The sequence below is a fragment of the Haliotis rubra genome, unplaced genomic scaffold (genome assembly GCF_003918875.1).
Source record: "Haliotis rubra isolate DU_JTF1 unplaced genomic scaffold, ASM391887v1 Scf55, whole genome shotgun sequence".
In the NCBI taxonomy this organism is placed as follows: domain Eukaryota; kingdom Metazoa; phylum Mollusca; class Gastropoda; order Lepetellida; family Haliotidae; genus Haliotis; species Haliotis rubra.
The window spans coordinates 2,099,120-2,124,376 of NW_025767246.1; the positions used below are offsets into that span (position 1 = coordinate 2,099,120).

Consider the following 25,257-nt stretch of genomic DNA (forward strand, 5'->3'; position numbering starts at 1 on the left):
TACTTCCTCAAAGGGGCGTAACTCTAAACCGGAAGTAGTACTTTATGGTAGTGTTTACATGTCGCAATCGCCGGCTTGGTCTGGAGATATCTGCAGTGATCAGCGGTTTGACAGTCTTTATGTTCCTTTAGCTACTAATAACTTGACATTTCCAGAGTGATACGGCACGGTAGCGTTGCAACGCCAACGTTTCGACACGATGGCAGATGCAAATAGCGACGGAGATGTTAAAACCGGAGTTTCAGTGGCAGCCAAAGTGTCATTTACAGAACTTTGCGGTCTCTTGGAAAAGATCTCAAGAACCCAGGGAAATGATAAAAAGAAAAGAGTACTACGGGACTTTGTTGAGAAATGGCGTGACTTTCACAAAGAGACACATGGAGAAAATAAAGATACAGTAAGAAAATAGCTGGAAAACATAAACTATATATTTACCTTAAATTATCATCATTATCACAGCTTTCAGGGAGATAGTAGTAGTAGTTTGTATTTCAGGGTCCACAGGATGCGAAACTAAATTAGTCAAATGATTAAAAAGTTCTTAAATAAGTACAGGGGTAAGAGTTTCGCCCGTAACCCCCGCTTGAAATGTATTCTATTTATTATGATTATTTCAAAGGGTAAAGTTTTAGGGTTTAGATTTAGCATTATGTTAGGTTTAGGGTTAGGGTAGACATTCTATAAAAACACATATATTCTTTTTATAAGTCTAAGGCATGGAATGCTGAAAAGAAACGGGGGTTACGGGTGGAAATATTTCCGTATTAAAAAAAGGTTCCTATGCTTGTTGTAAGAAGAGACCACATATATTGTGCGATCAGGCTTGGTGAATTGTTTGATACCCAGACAGTGTAGTTCGAGACTCTCAATATCAGTCACTGCATTAATCTTCCGATTGCAACTCAATTCTTTACTGGCCACCATCAGATAGCTTGAATAACAAACAAACTCACAAACAATTACACGATCTGCTATTTTTTTCAAACAAACAATATTGAATAAATGATGCAATCTACAAACTTGTGTAGTTCTGACATAGAACAGACATTATGCCCATGTGATAATAATTTAGAAACATATCCTCTGCCCCTTTCAGACGGACTCTTTCTATCCTGCAATGAGACTTCTTCTGCCTCATCTTGAGAAGGAACGTATTGCCTATGGAATAAAAGAGGTTTGTAACTCCTGATATGACTGAAATTTAAATTGGCATTAAACTGAACAAATGTTTCCTGACCTGAGATCCCTCTTTGCCATGTTTACACTGGAAACCTAGCACTTACAATAGTGAATGTAATATTTATGATGACAAATTAAACCATTCATCTGTAATTGATTGATTTATTACATGTTTTTCAATCCTTGACATTGCTTGATGGCAATCTTAAATGAATACTGTATCCAGTGTATCTCAGGCCAAAGAGATCAGTAATAATTAAGCACATAGTTCATGTTATGCTGTTGTTGTAATCTCTTTGTTTGTTTCAGCACATGCTCGCCAAGTTGATGATTGAGGTTCTTTGTCTGGGCAAGGACAGCACAGACGCCACCAGGCTGCTCAACTACAAGGCTCCAAAAACAGCACGAGCGGTTCGTTAAGACATTTTTATATTTTAGTTATAGGAATCCCCAACCCAAAGAATATACTTTTATCACTGCATGCACAAAAATATTTTCTATTAGAGTAAAATAACCTATATCTGTCACTAAACTGTTCCAAGTTAACTTCTTGTTGCTTGAGGCAAAGATATGTTGTTAAATGAAGTTTCAGCAGTCTGATATCAGAGCTCCAGATAAGATTTAGCTCATGTGGGTACTGTACCCACTGCATTTTTTTGGAGTGGGTATTATGAATGTTGAGTGGGTATTTCATTTTCCGTTACCCACTGCTTTCAAATATGTGCGTATTTCAGTCATTTCACTCGCCTAAGTATTACATCATTGAGTAAGTTTACTAAGCAGGTATGTTCTGCCTCATGTCATACCTAATCAAAACCAACTTAAATATAATGGAAATGATTTCATAAAAAATCACTCATCCTATACTGACAGTACAACACTTGTCCTATACTAACAGTACAACTTGATAGCAATCGATGTCTTTTTCATTACGCAAGCGATTTTTATCATAATACTCTGTATGCATTTGTTTTAAACTTTTTGCGTATCTAACATTTTAATTGCGTAAATGGTACGCAACAATTATTTTTCAATGCGTAATTGGAAATTTTCTATGCGTATTTTACCCGGATACGCAGCTTATCTGGGCCTCTGTGATATGTAGAATATCTGTGTGCATGTCTGAAAGTGAAGTTTTACGTGTAAACTGAATCCATTTTGATGTATATTCATTTCACTGATTGATAGTTTCTTGGTGTCAGGTATTATCAGGTACAGTCAAACACTACTGTGTCAGACTTTGATGTGACACTTATGGATGTCTCAAAGTTAAACTTTGACCCTGAATATTACTTCATTAGCTATCCTTTTTCATTTGTGTGGAATCTTGGATAACATGAAGTAGGTCAACAGTGTTTGTTGTATATAGAAGTTTTTCTAAAAGATCGAAACCAACACTGAAGACCAAATTATAGGTTTTTAATAATTGTTTCTAATCAAAGTTATTATTATTATTATATGATATTTATATAGCGCACATATCCAGGCAACTAGTGCTTGCTCAAGGCGCTGATATTTAAGTTCTGTCTTTGATATCAATAAGTCATGGTAGCCATATAAAACGAATGTGATGAATAGTCCATAGCTTAAACATGTTCAATGAAACGGTCAGGATTTCTTATTGCTCTGTTGGGGGAAATATGAGGCCCAATTGGCACAGTAGTCTCATTACTGTCAAGCACTGCCATTTGCTGTACAGAGTTGTGTCCCCTGGACGTGCCAGAACCCTATGACCATGTATTCACCGATTATGTGACGTCAGTCAGCATCATGACTTAAGCTGTTTTGAACTTTTCTTCTGTAATATCATAAAAAAGCTAGAACTGTCATTCTACGTTTTACAAACCAAAATTCAAAATCAGGGCAAATCTGTGATTCTAATCACGATCATAGAATTCTGGTATGTCTATGACATTTAGTGACAACTTAGTATGGCACCAGATAGAATACCTGCAGTTCTTTTTTCCAGGGGGCGGTGGGGTAGCCTAATGGTTAAAGCGTTGGCTCGTCTCGTTGAAAACCCCGGGTTCGAATCCCCACATGGGCACAATGTGTGAAGCCCATTTCTGGTGTCCCCAGCCCGTGATGTTGCTGGAATATTGCTAAAAGCGGCGTAAAACCAAACTCAGTCAGTATTTTTTCCAGGATGCCGGAGACTTCGCCAGCGTTGCATACTATGTGTTAAAGAGCCGCTGTCCAGAACGTGGGACACTGACCATACAGGAGGTCAACGTATGCCTTGATGCAATCGCCACAAACAACGCAGCTAAGAAGAAGGAGCTTGTACGTAAGAACATCCTGCACCTACTGAAGAACCTGTCTGCCCTGGAACAGAAGTGGTTAATCAGGATGATCGTGAAGGAGCTGAAGGTCGGGCTGAGTCAGGCGTCTGTCTTCTCCATCTATCATCCTGATGCTGAGGAGTTCTACAACGTCAACAACAACCTGGAGAAGGTGTGTCGGCTCCTCCGCGACACTTCGGTCCGGGTTCATGAGATTGGTGTCACTGTCTTCTCACCGTTCACCCCCATGCTGGGTGAGAGAGCTTCCCCAGATAAGGTATGGTGCACTTAAGAAATAACTATAACTGGTCGTATCCATTATGGTTAGTCCAGAATTAAATTTAAATCATATTTGTTTTGTATGTTTGCTGATTGACGCTGCACTCAGCAATATTTCAGCTCTGTGGCGGCGGTGTTGTAAATAGTTGAGTATGGGCCAGACAATCCAGTGATTGACATAATGAACATTCATCTGCACAACCAAGGTTCGATGACTGTCAACCAAGTCAGCAAGCCTGGCATCTAGTGTTGGGAATGGGTTGAAATCTCACAACTGATGATTGCTCCATTACCAACGAACAATCATCGAGAAAAATTGGTTAGCGTCATTTTTCAGATTTTCCTATCCAGGTTGTTATTGCAGATATGTATAACATGATGCAACTTGCTACTTTCAAGTGATGACTTATATATCATGATCATAAACTTTCTGGAGTCTTAGAGAAACATTCAGTCATGGCTTTTCAGTTAGTGAAGTGAGTTTTCTATGAATTAAACACGTTTTCAGGCACTGACAACTTCAACGATATGTTCCATTGTCAAGTATTTCAAAGACTAAAAAAGTAGTTCAAAAATCGTTAATGTTCGATTATGAGAAAATGTGATCGATTGCTTGGTCGTTTGGTCACTGCGACCAATCTTCGATTATTTCAATTAATCGGAACACCACTACTGACATCCCGACCCCGTTAGTTGCCTCTTATGACAAGACTCATAATGATGACTAGTCCTACATCACTTGGTTCATTGGTAGAGGTGTGTACAGTCAGGCCGCGTTAGTAGAGGTGTGTACAGTCAGGCCGCGTTAGTCCGGACTCCAATAATCTGATTCCTGCGATATAGCTAGCTGTAATGAATCTTGTTTACTATGTAAACTCATAAACTGTTGATTCATTAATCTGCTGCTTCAATCTACAGATCAGGATGTTAATTAGCGGTAAAGGATTAGCTAATTACACTTGGTTTTGCTTCATTAATCCGGCGGTATATCAAAAAGGTTCGGATAATCCCCTTACCTTGTGAACACCATTGATTAGCGCTGATCTTCATCGGTAAACTTCAATGGTAATTGATAAGTGAGGTGACACTTTTAAGTTGAACATGTCGTTAGTTTGTGATTTTAATCAATTAAGCCATTTGCCATTGCCAAATCCTGACATCGGTTCAACAACAAAGCGTGGATGACATCAGACATGTTATGTGACTGGCTGAGATCTTTTGACAGACAGATGTGATCACGTGGTTGACACGTGATCTTACTTTGTGAAACGCTGCAAGTCATAAATTTGCCAATGTCAAATTGACCAACGTGAAAGTTCATTTCCTACTTTCCCCTACTGTCAGTCAAATGAAAGCTTATATGTAGTATAATAAGCAACTGATTCCTATGATTGAAAAGATGAAACGTTTTATGACGAGCTTCTTGTACATTAACAACATCCAAAAAAATGAGTGAGTGAGTGAGTTTAGATTTACGCCGCAGTCAGCAATATTCCATGGCGGCGGTCTGTATATAATCAAGTCTGGACCAGACAATTCAGTGATCAACAGCATGAGCATCGATCCGCGCAATTGGAAACCGATGACATGTGTAAACCAAGTCAGCGAGCCTGACAATCACCTCTTAGATCACCTCTTACGACAAGCATAGTCGCCTTTTGTGGCAAGCATGGGTTGCTGAAGACCTATTCTAACCCGGATCTTCACGGGTTCCAAAAAATACGAGGTCAAAACTGTAATGGGAAAGAACGAAATATGTATCCATTTTGGACTTAATTGAGCTAATTGACACAGATATGGCTACAGTATCCTTCGAAAATGGAATCAAGCAGACGTGATATGTTTTGGTATGTATTTGAATAAATATTGCAATAAATTGACATACAGAAGTCTGGTTCTATCAGGTTGATAGAATTCATTTTTGGACTCTAACACAGTAAACAAGTGATTGAAAAATTGTGTTTTTGCCAGAAAAGACATTTGTTACATTTTAGCGATAATGTCTGTTTTAGGTGGAGAAGTTATTTGAGAACAAACCATATTTCATTGAAACAAAGTTTGATGGGGAGCGAATGCTGCTGCACAAGAACGAGGACGAATACAAATACTTCTCTCGCAGGTACAGTTATTGTTGGGATGCTGACATTTGACTGGCATCGATTCTGCTGTGATAAATACCCTTGACATTTTTTTATGATGTTGTTTTGTAAGGAATCAGGATGTCATCCTAACAAATAACATTGTTTTTTTATTGAATGTTCTTTGTTCCAGTGGCAATGAGTATACAAATGTGTTTGGAGCAACGCCGTTTGATGGCAGTCTGACGCCATACATTTCGAACTGTTTCAAGGCAGACGTCACAACCTGCATCCTGGATGGGGAAATGATGGGGTACCATTCTGCCTCCAAGACATTTGGTGAGACAACTTACAGCTACTCATTGTTAATGAATAAGGGAAAGATGTTGGGACACCATTCTGCCTCATTTTTGACAAACACAGCAGAGAAAATTTTCCCAATGTCATTTAATTTTGAATATTATTAACTAGTGTGGAGATGACCTTGATCATTGGAGTGTTTAAGAATCCCTTCTGTATAATCCAAAATAACACTTTTTTAAACCTAAAATTGTACGATGAATAGAAATGTGTACCTCAGAGTGTGTGCTTATATTATACTAATATATATATTTCTGGCTACAGGTACTAAAGCTGAGAAGTTTGACATAAAGTCAAAGGACTTGGAGGAGACGAAGGGCTACCAGCCATGTTTACATGTATTTGACATCCTGCTGTACAACAACAAGGTGTTGACCAACCTGCCTCTCAAGGAGAGGCTGCAGTACATAGACAAGGTGGTCATCGAAGTGGAGGGCCGTATCGTCATCAGTCGTCATAAGGAGGGGCTCACCAAGTGAGTGTGTGGGGTGGGATGAGGTTGTCATCAGTCACTGAGTGAGTGTGTGTGAGGTGGGATGAGGTCGTCATCAGTCGTCATATAGGAGGGGCTCACCAAGTGAGTGTGTGTGAGGTGGAATGAGGTCGTCATCAGTCACTGAGTGAGTGTGTGTGAGGTGGGATGAGGTCGTCATCAGTCACTGAGTGAGTGTGTGTGAGGTGGGATGAGGTCATCATCAGTCACTGAGTGAGTGTGTGTGAGGTGGGATGAGGTCGTCATCAATCGTCATAAGGAGGGGCTCACCAAGTGAGTGTGTGTGAGGTGGGATGAGGTCATCATCAGTCACTGAGTGAGTGTGTGTGAGGTGGGATGAGGTCGTCATCAGTCACTGAGTGAGTGTGTGTGAGGTGGGATGAGGTCGTCATCAGTCATAAGGAGGGGCTCACCAAGTGAGTGTGTGTGAGGTGGAATGAGGTCGTCATCAGTCACTGAGTGAGTGTGTGTGAGGTGGAATGAGGTCGTCATCAGTCACTGAGTGAGTGTGTGTGAGGTGGGATGAGGTCGTCATCAGTCACTGAGTGAGTGTGTGTGAGGTGGGATGAGGTCGTCATCAGTCGCTGAGTGAGTGTGTGTGAGGTGGGATGAGGTCGTCATCAGTCGTCATAAGGAGGGGCTCACCAAGTGAGTGTGTGTGAGGCGGAATGAGGTCGTCATCAGTCACTGAGTGAGTGTGTGTGAGGTGGAATGAGGTCGGCCATCAGTCACTGAGTGAGTGTGTGTGAGGTGGAATGAGGTCGTCATCAGTCACTGAGTGAGTGTGTGTGAGGTGGGATGAGGTCGTCATCAGTCACTGAGTGAGTGTGTGTGAGGTGGAATGAGGTCGTCATCAGTCACTGAGTGAGTGTGTGTGAGGTGGAATGAGGTCATCAGTCACTGAGTGAGTGCGTGAGGTGGGATAAGGTCGTCATCAGTCAGTGTGTGAGGTGGAATGAGGTCATCATCAGTCATTGAGTGAGTGTGTGTGAGGTGGGATAAGGTCGTCATCAGTCACTGAGTGAGTGTGTGTGAGGTGGAATGAGGTTGTCATCAGTCACTGAGTGAGTGTGTGAGGTGGGATAAGGTCGTCATCAGTCACTGAGTGAGTGTGTGAGGTGGAATGAGGTCGTCATCAGTCACTGAGTGAGTGTGTGTGAGGTGGGATGAGGTCGTCATCAGTCGTCATAAGGAGGGGCTCACCAAGTGAGTGTGTGTGAGGTGGAATGAGATCATCATCAGTCACTGAGTGAGTGTGTGAGGTGGAATGAGGTCATCAGTCACTGAGTGAGTGTGTGTGGGGTGGGATGAGGTCATCATCAGTCACTGAGTGAGTGTGTGTGAGGTGGGATGAGGTCGTCATCAGTCGTCATAAGGAGGGGCTCACCAAGTGAGTGTGTGTGAGGTGGAATGAGGTCATCATCAGTCACTGAGTGAGTGTGTGTGAGGTGGGATGAGAGGTCAGCCATCAGTCAGTCATAAGGAGGGGCTCACCAAGTGAGTGTGTGTGTGAGGTGGAATGAGGTCATCATCAGTCACTGAGTGAGTGTGTGTGAGGTGGAATGAGGTCGTCATCAGTCACTGAGTGAGTGTGTGTGAGGTGGGATGAGGTCGTCATCAGTCGTCATAAGGAGGGGCTCACCAAGTGAGTGTGTGTGAGGTGGAATGAGGTCATCATCAGTCACTGAGTGAGTGTGTGAGGTGGAATGAGATCATCAGTCACTGAGTGAGTGTGTGTGAGGTGGAATGAGGTCATCATCAGTCACTGAGTGAGTGTGTGAGGTGGGATGAGGTCGTCATCAGTCGTCATAAGGAGGGGCTCACCAAGTGAGTGTGTGTGAGGTGGAATGAGGTCGTCATCAGTCACTGAGTGAGTGTGTGTGAGGTGGAATGAGGTCGTCATCAGTCACTGAGTGAGTGTGTGTGAGGTGGAATGAGGTTGTCATCAGTCACTGAGTGAGTGCCTGAGGTGGGATAAGGTCGTCATCAGTCAGTAAGTGAGTGTGTGAAGTGGAATGAGGTCGTCATCAGTCATTGAGTGAGTGTGTGTGAGGTGGGATGAGGTAGTCATCAGTCACTGAGTGAGTGTGTGTGAGGTGGAATGAGGTCGTCATCAGTCACTGAGTGAGTGCGTGTGAGGTGGAATGAGGTCATCAGTCACTGAGTGAGTGTGTGAGGTGGAATGAGGTCGTCATCAGTCACTGAGTGACTGTGTGTGAGGTGGAATGAGGTCCTCGTCAGTCACTGAGTGAGTGTGTGTGAGGTGGAATGAGGTCGTCATCAGTCACTGAGTGAGTGTGAGGTGGAATGAGGTCTTCATCAGTCACTGAGTGAGTGTGAGGTGGAATGAGGTCGTCATCAGTCACTGAGTGAGTGTGAGGTGAAATGAGGTCGTCATCAGTCACTGAGTGAGTGAGTGTGTGAGGTGGAATGAGGTCGTCATCAGTCACTGAGTGAGTGTGAGGTGGGATGAGGTCGTCATCAGTCACTGAGTGAGTGTCTGGGGTGTTGGAACTTGTCCTTGGATGTAGTATATCGCTCCTTGTGTGTGGATTCATTAAGATGGAGGGTCGTGTTGTCACTGGTCACCATAGTAACCACACAGTGTGATGTCACCAAATACCTAGGGTCTCACAAAAGCATAAGAGTTACTTTTGGAGTTGTGGGGTAGTGTGGTGTAGCTTTGTCCTTATACAGTTCAAGAGATGAATCTATATGCTTGTGAGTTTATGGGTCATTATAAGGCAGCCCATCATCACCAACTGAAGAGGGCGAATAATTGATAGAGTAATAGAGAAAGACATGACCTGTTGTTGTTTTACTTCTTTGAAGAATACAGCTATTCTATTGGTTAATCCAAACCCTGTGACAAAACAATACATTTTAATGTAGACCACAAATTATATGACTGACCTCAAATAGTTGCTCAACAAGAAAGCATCTGATTCAGTTACTGACACCAAGGGCAGTTTAAGGCTTCATAAACTTTAAAGTGGATTTTGTTTGGGGGAAAAACAACTCCTTCAGTGTTGGACCTTGTGCCTTGATTACGCATTTTGACTCTGTCGAGAGTAATTTCTTTTAGTATACCGTGAGGGGCAACCAGAGTATGTGAAGGGTGTAATTGAAGGTCAGTAGAGGATCGGTCACATTACAATTCATGCAGTGGTGGGAGAGCATGGAATCATCCCATAAGTGACATCCTTACCTTGTCAGCTTCTTAGCCTAAGGGGCCGGTGGGAAAGCCCAGTGGTTAAAGCGTTGTCTCGTCACGCCGAAGATCCCGGGTTCGAATCCCCACAGGGGTACAATGTGTGAAGCCCATTTCTGGTGTCCCCCGCCGTGATGTTGCTGGAATATTGCTAAAAGCGGCGTAAAACCAAACTCAGTCAGTCTTAGCCTAAGGGGTTAACCTCTGTAGTTATGTGGACAAGGCATCCAATCAAAAGGGTAGCCCTGTGGTTATAGTGTTCTCTTGTCACACCGAAGGCCTCGGTTCGATTCCCCACTTCAATGTGTGAAGCTCATTTCTGGTGTCCCCTTCCATGATATTGCCTGAATATTGGTAAAAGCGGTGTAAAACCATACTCACTCACCCGGATCAATATGTGTTTGGTTTGAATCCCAACAGGGACTCAGAGATTTTATGGCCATTACACACTGACATAGATAACTGCAGTGACACTCAATCATACCTCTCTCCTACTCGTCCCCAGCCAGGACTGTGCTGACGCGCTGAACGAAGCCATCGACAACCAAGAGGAGGGCATCATGGTAAAGAACATGGAGTCGGTATATCGGCCCAGCACCAGGAAGGGAGGCTGGTTCAAGATTAAGCCTGAGTACATCGGGGGACTGATGGATGAGCTGGACGTCCTCATCATCGGAGGCTTCTTCGGTGTGGGGCATCGTGGGGGAATGATGTCACACTTCCTGTGCGGGGTGGCAGTGCCTTCCGAGGATGGAGGCGAACCTGAGATATTTCACTCCTTCTGCAAGGTATTCAATAAGCCTCCGTCGTATTATGTTTAAGGAAAGTCGAATGTTTGAAAGTCAGATACAGTTGCAGTTCTTGGTGCTGTTCCAAAAATTAATATACCTGCAAAGACCCGGGTTAGATGTCTTCAGCAACCACTGCTTGTCATAAGAGGCGACTAATGGGATCGCGTGGTCCGGCTTGCTGACTTGCTTGACACATGCCTTCATATGCCAGTTGCATAGATTGATGCTCATGATGTTGATCACTGGATTGTCTGGTCCAAACTCAATTATTTACAGTACTACCATACAGCTGGAATATTGCTTATTGCAGCTCTAAACAATAAACAAAGTGATTTCAGCATTATGATAGTTGTTAGCCTATGTATGCAAGTTATGATGGTCTTAGTGCTATAATCACTTCGTGGAACTGGGCCCTGGCCAAAAACTGCCCAACCTGCCAGTCTGTCGGCATTGCTCTATTTGCTTTATCTCCCAATCATGTTTTTAGCAAACCTCATAATTGTATCTTATCCTTAACATATTGGTTATTGATGTTTTAGACACCCAGGCTTGTGATTGTGTTCCTGTGTTGACCTAGGTTGGTTCTGGCTACTCCAAGAAAGAACTGAGTGAGTTCAACAAAAAGATGGCCGACCACTGGCAGGTGTTTGACAAGAAGAACCCGCCATCTTGTATTGTTCTTGCATCAGGGTTCAAGGAGAAGCCCGATGCCTGGATCAGTCCAGAGAAGTCCTGTATAGTACAGGTGTGTATTTCTATTCTATTTATTTCTTGACCAGAGTTATTGGTGAGGTATTGACCAGACGATTGATAATGGCACGTCTGGAGGAGACGGCTGTGTCTTTGAAAAGTGTTGAGAAAATACATTACATTGTTTCAGGGAAAGTGAGCTTAGGGACCGTTCATAATTTATGGCTAGGGGGGGTCATGATAATATTAAGGGGTCACCCAATTTGTTCTGGGGAGCTAGGGGTCAGCAATTTTGTACACACGCATTACTATAGGGGTCAGCAATTTTGTACATAAAAATATGTTTAAAATTATGCTTAGAAATTATTGGAAGGGGAGGGTGTCATTGATTTTGTACATGACATGCAGGGGGGGTCACTTGCTTTGTACATAAATTTTAGGGGGGGGTCATTCACAATGTACGTTTCTCCATAAAAATCATCATCACTCCCCTGGCCATAAATTATAAACGGTCCCTTATGTCTTGAACATTGACAGAAAACACATTGTGTCTATAATATGAAACCCACACTTACAACAGAATATCTGATGTTTGAAACCTAAGCATATCTACCATCCTGAACATCTACCATGCGGGACATCTAGCAACCTCCTTTACACCTCCCTTATATGTGTACTTGTCAAGATGTCAACATGATAGACCTGATGATGAATTTGACAGGATCCTTTAGCGTGTCTTTTGCTTGTGACCACTGAATGGAACAAATAATCTTTTATTGTGGCCCATCATAAGTTTGAATAACCCTTTCACACCTGTAGAGGCTGGTGTGGGAATATTGTTCAATGCATTGTTACACAAGGAATGAACATACAATAACACCATGTGTGTATATATCTGCATGGTGAAAATACTGCTGATTAGAACAAGATCTACATAAGAATATTACATGTTTGATTCCTAAATACATCTTCCATCCTTGACATCTTCCATCCTTGACATCTGACATGCTTGACATCTCCCATCCTTGACATCTGACATGCTTGACACCTCCCATCCTTTACATCTCCCATCCTTGACATCTTCCATCCTTGACATCTGACATGCTTGACACCTCCCATCCTTGACATCTTCCATCCTTGACATCTGACATGCTTGATATCTGACATGCTTGACATCTCTCATCCTTGACATCTCCCATCCTTGACATCTTCCATCCTTGACATCTGACATGCTTGACATCTCTCATCCTTGACATCTTCCATCCTTGACACCTCCCATCCTTGACATCTCTCATCCTTGACACCTCCCATCCTTGACATCTCTCATCCTTGACATTTCTGATCCTTCACATCTACCTTCGTTGACATCTCTCATCCTTGACATCTCCCATCCTTGACACCTCCCATCCTTGACATCTCCCATCCTTGACATCTCCCATCCTTGACACCTCCCATCCTTGACATCTTCCATCCTTGACACCTCCCATCCTTCACATCTACCGTCGTTGACATCTCTCATCCTTGACACCTCCCATCCTTGACATCTCTCATCCTTGACACCTCCCATCCTTGACACCTCCCATCCTTGACATCTCCCATCCTTGACACCTCCCATCCTTGACATCTCTCATCCTTGACACCTCCCATCCTTGACATCTCTCATCCTTGACACCTCCCATCCTTGACATCTCCCATCCCTGAGATCTCCCATCCTTGAGATGTTCCATCCTTGACATCTGGAATGTAGTGACATCTGGCATGTAGTGACATCTGGAGTGTAGTGACATCTTGTGGACCTGCAGATCAAGGCTGCCGAGATCATCACTAGTGACCGCTTCAAAACCGGCACCACGCTTCGGTTTCCTCGTGTCGAGATGATCCGAGACGACAAGCCCTGGTTTGAGAGTATGACAATAGCTGATATAGAGGACATCAAAGAGGTTGGTGGATCATATGTTTTCAAATTTGCTTGTATTAATGAGAATTCAACACAAGGGGATTTTATTTCAACTGATGTGACATTGTGATACAATGTATGATGCCCTACCCTTTGTGTACTCACTGGCTTCATCAGCTTACTGCTTTCCCAATTATGGCAATTATGTTGTTTTCTTTGTCAATTATGTTGTCTCATTGTTACATTCAGTATATATACATCTCCTCCACTTCAGTCTTACTTGACAATGGCACAAGAATCTGTATCGAAAAGTCGCACACTCATAAAATAAAGAAGTTGTTATCCATAAAAAACTTGTCCTATATTGTACGTCTCAACTTCTAAAATGCCATTCAAAAACAAGTTATGCATATGTCCACACCTGCATAAGTCGAATAATTTGTAAAGATCCGTAACCCAATTTCGTCACACCTCACTGCAATCTTGTACAGAAATCTGGTGGGAAGCTGACAGGTGCGAGGTTCGAGCTGGGTGAGGGTCCGGTGAAGAAGAAGAGGAAGGTTGTGACCAGGTACGAGAGAAGCCCAAGTTGGCAGCCCAGTTCCGAGGAGTGGACGTGTCCTCCATTACACAGGTGGGTTGTAGTGTTGTATATTGTGTATATGAAACACTAGGATTTGCATGTACTGGGATTGTTTAGGTATTACATTGTCATGGAAGGTGTTGACTTCTGTGTTCCAGTATAACTGTTGTATTAAGCTGTATCATGTTTATGTTATTGTTCAGAGGGAAATTAAACAGAATTGTGATAGATGATAGTACAGAGCATCAAAATTGAACAGAATCTTGATAGATATTACACAGAACAGAAGGTAATTAAAGAGAACTATAGCGAAATTAAAAAAAACAATGGTAGATTTCGTGCAGAGCAAAGGGAAATTAAACAGAGGTCAGCTATATCAAAAATTCTCTTTTTGTAATTTTTAACAACATAGCAGCATCTGTACTGAGATTGTTTAGTTAGAAATTTAATAGTTACCTTCATAATGGCCAGCTAACATGAGGCTTGTCTGTGGGGATGCCAGGATACATTGATACATCGATGCATCGATACTTTTTCTAAGATGATACAATTATTGATACATTCAAAACTGTATCAGTATTTAGTTTTGGAAGTATCTGTTTAGATATGTTAATGTATTGTTTACATGTTGCAATTGTATCATGTTTTTTGATGTTGTGAGAGTTATAAATGATTATTTTTCATGCACAAAGATGGGAAATTAGAACTTTTCAATCTCTAAGAATAAAAAATGTTGATCTTATCATGGACAATTATAAAATATGAAATATTAATGTTCAAAATGTAACTAAATTTACGCAATAATTCCGCGAAAATAGGTATCATGATATGTATTGAATCATGACATGGGTATCGTAATACGTATCAGTTCATGAAACTTATGTATCGTGACATCCCTAATTGTCTGGTGGCAATGTGGGCTTCATGTTATCAACCACTGGTTTATCAGGTCCAGATTGAGTATTTGTTGTTTACAATAGTGTGGCATGATCGTTGTGCTGACTGTGGCAAAAATCAACATTCAACATTCAATCCCTCTCCTATTACTTTCTTCCTTCCTTCCTTGCTGCGAATATCTGCAACGTTGCTGATGCGGCATTAAGCAATATTCACTCACTCACTCCTTCCTTCCTTGCAGGTATCTCACCTGTTGGAGGGGAAAGAGTTCTGTGTCATCAATGGCCCCTCGGACTTCACCAAACATGACATGGAGAAGAAAATTGTTGAATTTGGAGGGACGATTGTACAGAATCCAGGTAAAGTGCACAACATCATAGTTATCTGATTGTACAGAACACAGGTACATCTGTAGAGCTGTTTTAGACGATGCACAGTGTAGCATGGGACAAGTCCTCTTGTTCTTGTAACTGTTCCATTTGACCATTGTGAAGTAAAATAACAGGTGACTGAGTGAGTATGGTTTTACGCCGGTTTTAGCAATATTCCAGCAATATCACAGCGAGGGACACCAGAAACGGGCTTCACACATTGTGAGGAATCGAACCCTGGTCTTCGTTGTGCAAGCTAACACTTTAACCACTAGGCTACCCTACCACCCCTGAAATAACAGGACTTCTATCTGTCTCAGAGCACAGCCAAATACTCATGTTCCATGAATGCATGTACTTCATCTAGGCATAAAATGAACAGTTTGCTCAAACACACTGGGCGGTGGGGTAGCCTAGTGGTTAAAGCGTTCGCTCGTCACGCTGAAGACCCGGGTTCAATTCCCCACATCGGTACAAAGTGTGAAGCCCATTTCTGGTGTCCCCCGCCGTGATATTGCCGGAATATTGCTAAAAGCGGCGTAAAACCATATTCACTCACTCACTCAAACACACTGTTTACGTTCTGTTTTAGATTTGTATCTTGATATAGATGCAGCTTGAGGATCAGTGTCGTATCAAGTGTAGTGATTAGAGTACTGTTTCTGGGTACCTTACTACCCCACCTGACCCCAAAGACAAACACCTATTGGACAAAAGCAATGTATAAAGGCAGTGTATGAAATAAGGCCTGCCCGAGACCTGTGGTTTGGTAAAAAATTTAGCTAACATGTCCCATACATCTGAGTAAATTCACCATATATTTTAACATCTATTTTTCAAATTGAGAGTTACATTTAGACTTGACAATAACTGTTTGAACATTGAACTAGTGTATCGCAAGCTCAAAGCACTGTGTTGACATATAGTATCACTAAAACAGCTACACCTATTGATGCGCGGAGCTCTGCTTGGAGACACCTTAAATTACTCTTGCCATTAAATTATTTGTCTGGTCTGGTTAAATCCATTTTGGGCTGGTAACATTTTGAAGTTACCAGCCCTGATGTCTGGCTGGGTATTTGGCTTATTTCATACACTGATAAAGGGCAGGCATGTAATTCCAGGTAGCAGAACGTTCTGTGTACTGGCCGACAAGGTAGCCGTCCGAGTGAACAACCTCATCAGGAGAGACATGTACGACATTGTTAAAGTTGACTGGTTCCGCAGACTGGCAGATGCACAGAGGTGGCTGGACTGGTGAGTTCATGTTACAACCATAGGGGTGTTAGCAACGTCTGTGATAGGTCCATGTTGTCACAATATAGTAGGGGTGTAAGCAACATGTGGGGTGGGTCCATATTGTCACAATATTAGGGGTGTTAGCAACATTTTGGATGGGTCCATGTTGTCACAATAGTAGTGGTGTAAGCAACATAATAATAATAATAATAATAATGTCACTTATAAAGCGCAAATGTCCACACACTTATGAATGCTCAATGCGCTGAAAAGAATTGAGTAAAAGAGTCAGACATAGGCACTTTGAAACAGGTGAGTTTTAACTTTTGACTTGAAGGTTGAGAGAGATTCACATAGTTTGATTTCTAAAGGTAAAGAGTTCCAAAGAGTTGGTGCGACATAGGAGAAAGCCCTTTTCCCATACGAAACAAGGTGGAATTTGGGAACTTGTAGTAGGTGCTGATTCTGGGACCGAAGTGATCTTGATGGAATGTATTCTTTGATGAGTTCGGTGGGATGGGTTCATATTGTCACAATATTAGGGGTGTTAGCAACATTTTGGATGGGTCCATGTTGTCACAATAGTAGTGGTGTAAGCAACATGTGGGATGGGTTCATATTGTCACAATATTAGGGGTGTTAGCAACATTTTGGATGGGTCCATATTGTCACAATAGTAGTGGCGTAAGCAACATGTGGGGTGGGTCCATATTGTCACAATATTAGGGGTGTTAGCAACATTTTGGATGGGTCCATGTTGTCACAATAGTAGTGGTGTAAGCAACATGTGGGATGGGTTCATATTGTCACAATAGTAGGGGTGTTAGCAACATTTTGGATGGGTCCATATTGTCACAATAGTAGTGGCGTAAGCAACATGTGGGGTGGGTCCATATTGTCACAATATTAGGGGTGTTAGCAACATTTTGGATGGGTCCATGTTGTCACAATAGTAGTGGTGTAAGCAACATGTGGGATGGGTTCATATTGTCACAATATTAGGGGTGTTAGCAACATTTTGGATGGGTCCATTTTGTCACAATAGTAGTGGCGTAAGCAACATGTGGGGTGGGACCATATTGTCACAATATTAGGGGTGTTAGCAACATTTTGGATGGGTCCATGTTGTCACAATAGTAGTGGTATAAGCAACATGTGGGGTGGGTCCATATTATCACAATATTAGGGGTGTTAGCCACCTGTGGGATGGGTCCATATTGTCACAATATTAGGGGTGTTAGCAACATTTTGGATGGGTCCATGTTCTCACAAGGGTGTCACCACAATTGATTCCCATGGTGAATGTTGTCAGGGTAAAAGGGCTATTAGAAAAATCTTGGTTGGGTCGATATTGGAAAGGGTGTCAGTAACTTCAGAGATGATTCCATATTGTCACAGTGAAAGGATGATAAGTAAAATCTGGATTTTGTTCATAGCATCACAATAATAAGAGTGTTTGCATCTTGGATAAGACAATAGGGGTTTTAACTAAATACATCCATCAAATTACTGTAGTAGTTGTGTTATTTAGATAATTGTTTGTGATAGTTTATGCTAAATGGCTCTTTCGTAAATGACATAAAAGATTTCATCTACTGATATCCAAATGACCTCTTAACATATAAAATTGCTTCTTCCCTGAATTCTATACCCTGTGGGAAGACTCTTGCAGTGATTGTAGTCAGAGCCAATTGCGATGTGTTGTACTCTGTGATTTGGCCAACTCTATGTCATTGAGTCACGGTGTTGTGGATTGATGCTCATAATATCAGTCACTGGTTCAGTCCAGATTCATGTACATTAATCTGCAATATTGCTGACTGCTGTTTATATAATATTCACTTCCGTGCATTCTCTGTGTAGGACCCCTGCCGACATGATCCACACGTCTCCGCGGACACAGAAGCAGTTTCAGCTGGACTATGATGAGTTTGGGGACAGCTACACGACCGACACCACCGTGGAGCAACTCAACACTGTGTTTGACAAGATGGAACAGGTAGCATACAGCTGGGCACTCCTGCCCTTAAAGCACATGCTTGTTATCATAGGTATTTGGGGCGCTGGCATAGAGTAATGGTTAAAGGGTTCATTCGGTTGTCATGCTGAAGACCCGGGTTTGATTCCCCACATGGGCACAATGTGTGAAGCCCATTTGTCATGTCCCCCGCCATGATATTGCTGGAATATTGCTAAATCCAGCACAAAACCTCACTCACTCACTCACTCACTCATGATAGTTGTCTAACTTGCAGCAATTCACTGTTGCATGCCACAAGCTATAATCACAGAAAGACTTCACACAAGAAACGTCATAGCAGAAGATTGTTGATGTCATTTCACATTTGTGGTCTTTCTTAGACAGTATATGTGATCAATGCATCTTCCTAAAGGGGAGGTCAAAAGGATTAATAAATAATGATTGATGATTACAACATGAACATTTTCATTAACATGATCAGTGTATAGTCATTTCTATTGTTAAAACGGAATATAGGGCAGTGTTTGACACTAAATGTTGGCGCTGGGTTCCTTTAGGTTTTCTTTGAAGTATTTGAATCTATGGACCCTCTCAATCTTTCACTTTTAACTATGGGATCTTAACAGGGATTTTCATGGTATGCTGACACTCAAGAAACAATGTGTGGTGTTTCAAAATAGATGTAACTGATGGCTACACTGTGAAAAGTTTCTGATGAATGACTGTATGGATGTTTAGGCGAATGACAGCCACATCGGAGCCACTGAGATAGCCGAACTTGAGGAGAAGTACTTCCCTGATGAGTCACCCTATGGCCTCTTCAGGATTTGCCGGTAGGTGTTCCGTCTTCCCTTATGGGGGATTCTGGTGTGTGATAGGTCCTTGGTGCCCCACACTTGTTGGAAGAGCAGTCTAAATTGTTGTAAATAATGAAGCATAGGACTTCATGGATAACAACTTCTTGTTTATTGCACAGAGTGATGTTTCGGCTAAAAACTTTAAAACTTGATAACAGTGTAAGAATAATTCTACAACAAAACATCGCTCTATGCAATAGAAAAGGAATTGTTATTCATAAAGTCCCATGCTGCATTTTTGACTACCAACTTCTACAATGCTGATCAAACAGTTAAAATTGTTGTAGTTTTATACTTTGATTATTGTCTATGTATTCAGCGGTGTCCATCCAAACGTCCGTCCGTACGCGATATCTCATGAACCCAATGTCTTCAAATTTGGTGACAGCCTACATTGAGGGATTACCCAGACACCAGTTGATTTGGGTGACCTTGACTTTATTTTCAAGGTCACCATGACATTTTGTCCCCCATTTCAAACTCTTGTTAACGCGATATCTCATGGACTGTTGTACCCAATGTCTTCAAAGTTGGTGACAGCCTACATTAGGGGATTACACAGACACCAGTTTATTTGGGTGACCTTGACCTTATCTTCAAGGTCACCATGACACTTTGAACACTTTTCAAACTCTTCTTAACGTGACATCTCATGGACTGTTGTACTCAATGTCTTCAAATTTAGTGACAGCATATATTACGCAGACACCAGTTGATTTGGGTGACCTTGACCTTATCTTCAAGGTCACCACGACACTTTTCACACTTTTAACTCTTGTTAACGCGATATCTCATGGACTGTTGTACCCAATGTCTTCAAATTTGGTGACAGCCTACATTGGGGTATTATGCAGACACCTTATCTTCAAGGTCGCCACGGCACTTTGACCGCTTTTCAAACTTATTTAAACGTGATATCTCATAAAACATTGCACCCAATGTTTTCAAGTATGTTGACAGCCTACATTGGGTGATTATGCAGACACCAGTCATTTCAGGCATCTTGTATGTGACCCCAAAATAAAAAGTAGTAAATATAGATATTCCATTCTTTAGCGGCGGGGGACATTGCCATATCAGTGGCAAACACTTGTTTTATATTGTCATTCACATGATATGAATACTGACTTAGATAGTGTGATTGTTTCCAGAAATATGCCAGAAAGGAAGATAGGTGCTACACGTGAAGCATGCTGCATACTGGCTTTGTACATTGATATTTCTATAACATGTTATATTTGGGATTACACTTTCTTAGTAAAGTACAGATTCTAGTACTTTTGTTGGGTTGAGTCCCATCCGGGATTGGAACCCACACCCTCAGAGTGAAACGCCTAATCGCCAGCACGCAAAGTCAGCCGCCTAACCCGCTCAGCCACCGCGACTTCCACTATTATTTCTACTAATTATCTATGTGATGTGGAGTGCTTCAACACTAGAGGACACTAGAGGACAAGTGATATGAAAGTCTGTTCACAACAAAGCACCATATTGGGACTTTGGTAAGATTAGAGTAGGTCCCCAGTATGACCTACCTGTCACAGGAGTCGACCCAGTTGGATTGGGTGTTAGATTTAATGACTTGGTTGATGGGGCCAGAACATCATGGGATGTTGTTCATAATGTCAACTGATGTTTGTCCTCCCAGATGTGATTATTTACAGGCTGTCAAATAAAGCTGGATTATAGCTAAAATACATGGAATTATCATGAAACGGCCCTCCTATTATCAGAAATTTGCGGGCTGTTGCAAATGATATTGGACCGCTCAACCTTAACGACGGGCCACTATCAGTTCTGTTGTCAAGTGACGTCATAGTGGGTGCGTGGGCTTACGGTTCATTCGACATTGGCTTTGGACTGGCAGATATTCTTGGGCAAACAAGTCAAAGCAACCCGAATTCCCGCTTTAAATAGCGGTAATATTGGCTTTCTTGCTGGTGCTAACCTTAACAATTGCACTATTAGTATTAACGTTGTTGTTGGACCAAAACCAAACACGGAAAACTGACGTCGAGTCTGACATAGTTTGCAGGCTATGGTCTTGTCAAAGGCCAAGGTTGAATATCGTCATGTTCTGTTGTGACGTCACTTGAATTGTTTGATGAAATTGCATCCTGTCAGAAGTTGGTTTTGAGTAAACTTACAGTCAAATTCCTTCATTGTTTCCTTTCTCTTTTCAACACAAATTCCATCCTTCCGTCGGGCAGTTAATGGAAGACCTAGGGCTTCTGCAAATGATAATGCCCTCAAAAATAGCATTACCGTTATATTGTTGCTCAAAATTATATTCATTCAGTCAGTCAAAGAGTGTTGTTGAAACGTGAGATTGCTGCAAGGAGTGAGTATGGTTTTGCACCACTTTTACCAATATTCCAGCAATATCATGGCATGGGAAATCCTAAAACACTTAACACATTGTACCCATGTGGGGAACTGAACCCGGGTCTTTAGTGTGACACTTTAACCACTAGGCTCCCAAGGAACTGTCATGGTGCAAGGTAGGAAGGCGTTTCCTATTCTCTCGGTACTTACGGATATCGGCTGAAAAAATAACACAAACAATTCTTATCGTATGAATGCTTGTTGTTTTTAAATGAAGGGCCTTCTCCTCTGTCATCTACATTTATCAGCTGCCAGATCCATCAGGTGAATTACCACTCTTGAGCCCGTTGATAAACAATACGATCCGCCATTGACGAAACGAGGCTTCTCCCATTCTCGCGGTATTACCAGGAATTAACGTTAATAAGTGTATGTAAGAGCAATCCTGCCGGAAAGGGTGGGAAAAAGTAATGATATGTCCAAGTTGGTATAAAGTCCCCAATATTCGTGACACTGCAAGATTTTGATAACTTACAGACTTGGTCCACTTCCTAGTTACCACTCGGTGATGTAAACAACCGGTAAGTGTCACGCATCGGTGATTTCGGCAGAAAATGTGTTTACCGCGAGAATAGGAAACCCGCGAGAATAGGAGACGGACCTATAACTGATAGTAGCATAAATAATATTAATTCACTTGGACTTTTGCTGGACATGAGAGATTATTGTACTACGATGATGTTAGTGAGTGACTGTTGCAGGATGTACCTAGACAACTGCCTGGTGTTTGGAGACAGCTCCACCCTCATCCCCAACTGTAGCCTGGATCTCCTCGCTCTGGAACCTCGATTCTTTGGAGCCACCCTGGACTCGAAGCTTGATCCAGAGGTCTCTCACGTCATCGTAGATAAGAAGTGAGGCACTTTTTGATTATTACTGTGCATAACATATAAAAACATGTTTGTATTGCAACGAAGCCATGGATAGATTTGCCCTATTTAGGATTCTTGGATCTCGAAAACTTGGACTTGCATCCCTTCAAGATTTCATACAACATTAAACTGACACGCTGTGCTATAACTGATATATTTGTCAAAGCAATTTGTGAAATTTGTTTTAAAATATTGCTTGCCAGGTACAAGGTGGGCTAGCCAGCCTTGAAACTTACAAGCCTTGGGGGGGGGGGGGTGGAACCGTGGAACTCGCAATCTGAAATGCTCTATGGATGTTACTTTAGTTTTATCGGTTGTGTTGATCTGCAGAAATATACCTTTTTACATAAGAGGTGTGCATGAAAAAGAAACCACCATTTATTTTTCAGCAGAGTGCTAAGTTGTACTTTATAGATAAGTGTCAGAATCTAATCCTGTCAAAGTTTGTTACCCAGACATTCAAATATTTTATAAACTGTTTCAAAGCAGCATTAAATGCATTTCACTTGCAAGCATTGTTATGTATTTTAATGCATAAACTTTGGTCCGTACATTATGCTTAACTTCTGTGATACTGGCCCCTGTTTCTCTAAAGAAACTTAAGTTTTTACTCAAATTTCAATCTAAATTGACAAATTGAAACAGCTGAATTTGTTTTACTCAGCTGTATTTTTAAAATAAAAAGCCCAAACAACTTAAGTGTTCTATTCTCCAAACTCAAATTGTCTACTATTTTTGAGTTTAATATTGATTTCAATTCATTCTGGGAAATGAGTTTTTCTCAGATTTGAGTAAAAATTCTAACTTAAGTGAAAACTCAGACTTAAGTTTGTTTCGAGAAAGAGAAATCGGGGCCTGATGACCTTAACATTTTTAGTTCATATGTTACAAATGTAAGCTTTTTTGAAATTATCAAAAACTGTTCTGTAACAGGAAGTAACTGTTGTCAAATTTACAATTCTCAATACATATCATGGTTGACATTTTATATATTATGTATAACAAATGTAAGGTATGACAAGAATAATAAGACAGTTGAGTTAATGTTTAGTCAGGTAAGCCAAGAATGATATGGAAGATATTGTTACATGAGTGAGTGAGTGAGTATGGCATAACGCTGCTTTTAGCAATATCCCAGCAATATCATGGCGGGGTGACACCAGAAATGGGCTTCACACATTGTACCCATGTGGGGAATCAAACTCAGGTCTTCGGCGTGATGAGCGAACGCTGTAACCACTGGGCTACCCCACCGCCCCTATTGTTATACGAGATGCTGAAACAAACATGCTATGACAAGAATGATACAACAAGTACGTTCAGGTATGTTAAAAGGAGAATGATGAAACCACAGGGGCTTGTAACGCTAAAAAACTGCAATCAAGGCATATACTGTCACTGACGGGGTCTTAGTACTATATAAAAGGAAGCTCATTGGCTAAAAATAAATTATGTCCCATCAAATCGCTGGCTCTTTTCAGTGCGGGGCAGGTTAAGGCCAAGGTCGTCAATGGCAAACGGACACGACACAATTCTGTTTGCGATGAATAAATGTACGTAAACTCATTATGACAGTGAGATGTAAGTGTCTCCGAAAGAATGGTGACTAACGCGATGACAGGCGCCATCAGTTCAACATGTTTTGGTGCATGTCATTTGTGTATACTGTGAAATAAACAAGAAACTGGGTGAGTTACTGTTACAAATTCTGAGCAGGGATTTTGGCTCGGAATCGAGAAATCACGATTTTTCAAGCTTCTGAAGACCCTAGCTCCCAAAGTACTGCATCGATTTTTGTGCTGTATGTCTCATTTTGTAGGTAAATCTATTGGCTTGAAATGTGTGCATACTTTAAATGGGACAAATACAGTGAGTATTGTTGAATTCGCCCGGAAATATGGGTAAGCTAGACTGGTATGTGAAGACAGGTATGTAAATACGGGTAAGCTAGACAGGTGTATGAAGATTTATTACCCTTAAGATAGATTTGTCGAATTCTGATTGGTCAATAGTCAAAGCATACCAAACCATGCAGGTAGATTTGCCTGGGTGTAGAACCGTACACTTAGTCAAATATGTCATGTGACACACTACATGGGTTGTACAAATAACCTTGAGCTAACATGGAATGTGGCTGCCAAACGGCTGATCGCTTCGAAATTTTAGAGTCAAGGGTCTTACAGTCCCGTACACCCTTTCAAAACATTGTGTAACTAATAATATAAACTAGACCGTTATGTGAAGACAGGTATATAAATACGGGTAAGCTAGACTGGTATGTGATGACAGGTATGTTACATTTGTCTTAGCTGACATTTTATTTATCATATGGTCTTATTTCACAGAGATTTGAGTCGTCTCACACAGCTGCGAGAGGTGAGGAAGCGCCGCACTCGGAAGTTCCACATTGTCACAGCAGACTGGGTACGTGCATGCATGGAGGAAGGCAGCCTGGTCAATGAACGCAGCTTTGAGCCAAAAGTCCCATCATGAATACTGCCTTCAGCAACACAAGGCACCAACCTAGAACTGTCCCGTACCTCAAGATGAAGATGAGACGAACTGTATCAAGTGCATAATTTTGTTTTTAACATGAAAACGTTACTTCAGGGTCGGGTCATACTGTTTTTATATCACCTGTGAAAACACATGCCTGCTCTGTGGTGTTGCAGTCCAGATGGTGTGCATCTATACTACTCATACTTTGCTAAGGATCACAACAATTCACAACTTTACTTAAACGTAGATATATAATATGAACTTCCATCCATTTAAAACTGGATAAATAATGATATGGTAACACATCTTTAGG

General features: G+C 41.6%; 1 protein-coding gene across 1 annotated transcript; it reads left to right on the forward strand.

Annotated features, from left to right (window-relative positions):
* Positions 1-45: 45 nt before the first annotated feature.
* LOC124253683 (DNA ligase 4-like) lies at positions 46-25,257 on the forward strand. The gene is given in 18 exon segments (XM_046687497.1): positions 46-397; positions 1,097-1,174; positions 1,489-1,590; positions 3,325-3,738; positions 5,753-5,859; positions 6,012-6,157; positions 6,443-6,653; positions 10,388-10,670; positions 11,251-11,418; positions 13,166-13,303; positions 13,752-13,841; positions 13,844-13,894; positions 14,982-15,099; positions 16,236-16,368; positions 18,214-18,349; positions 19,070-19,164; positions 22,275-22,427; positions 24,791-25,257. Coding segments are annotated over 18 exon segments (2,769 nt in total). The 5' UTR covers positions 46-199; the 3' UTR covers positions 24,939-25,257.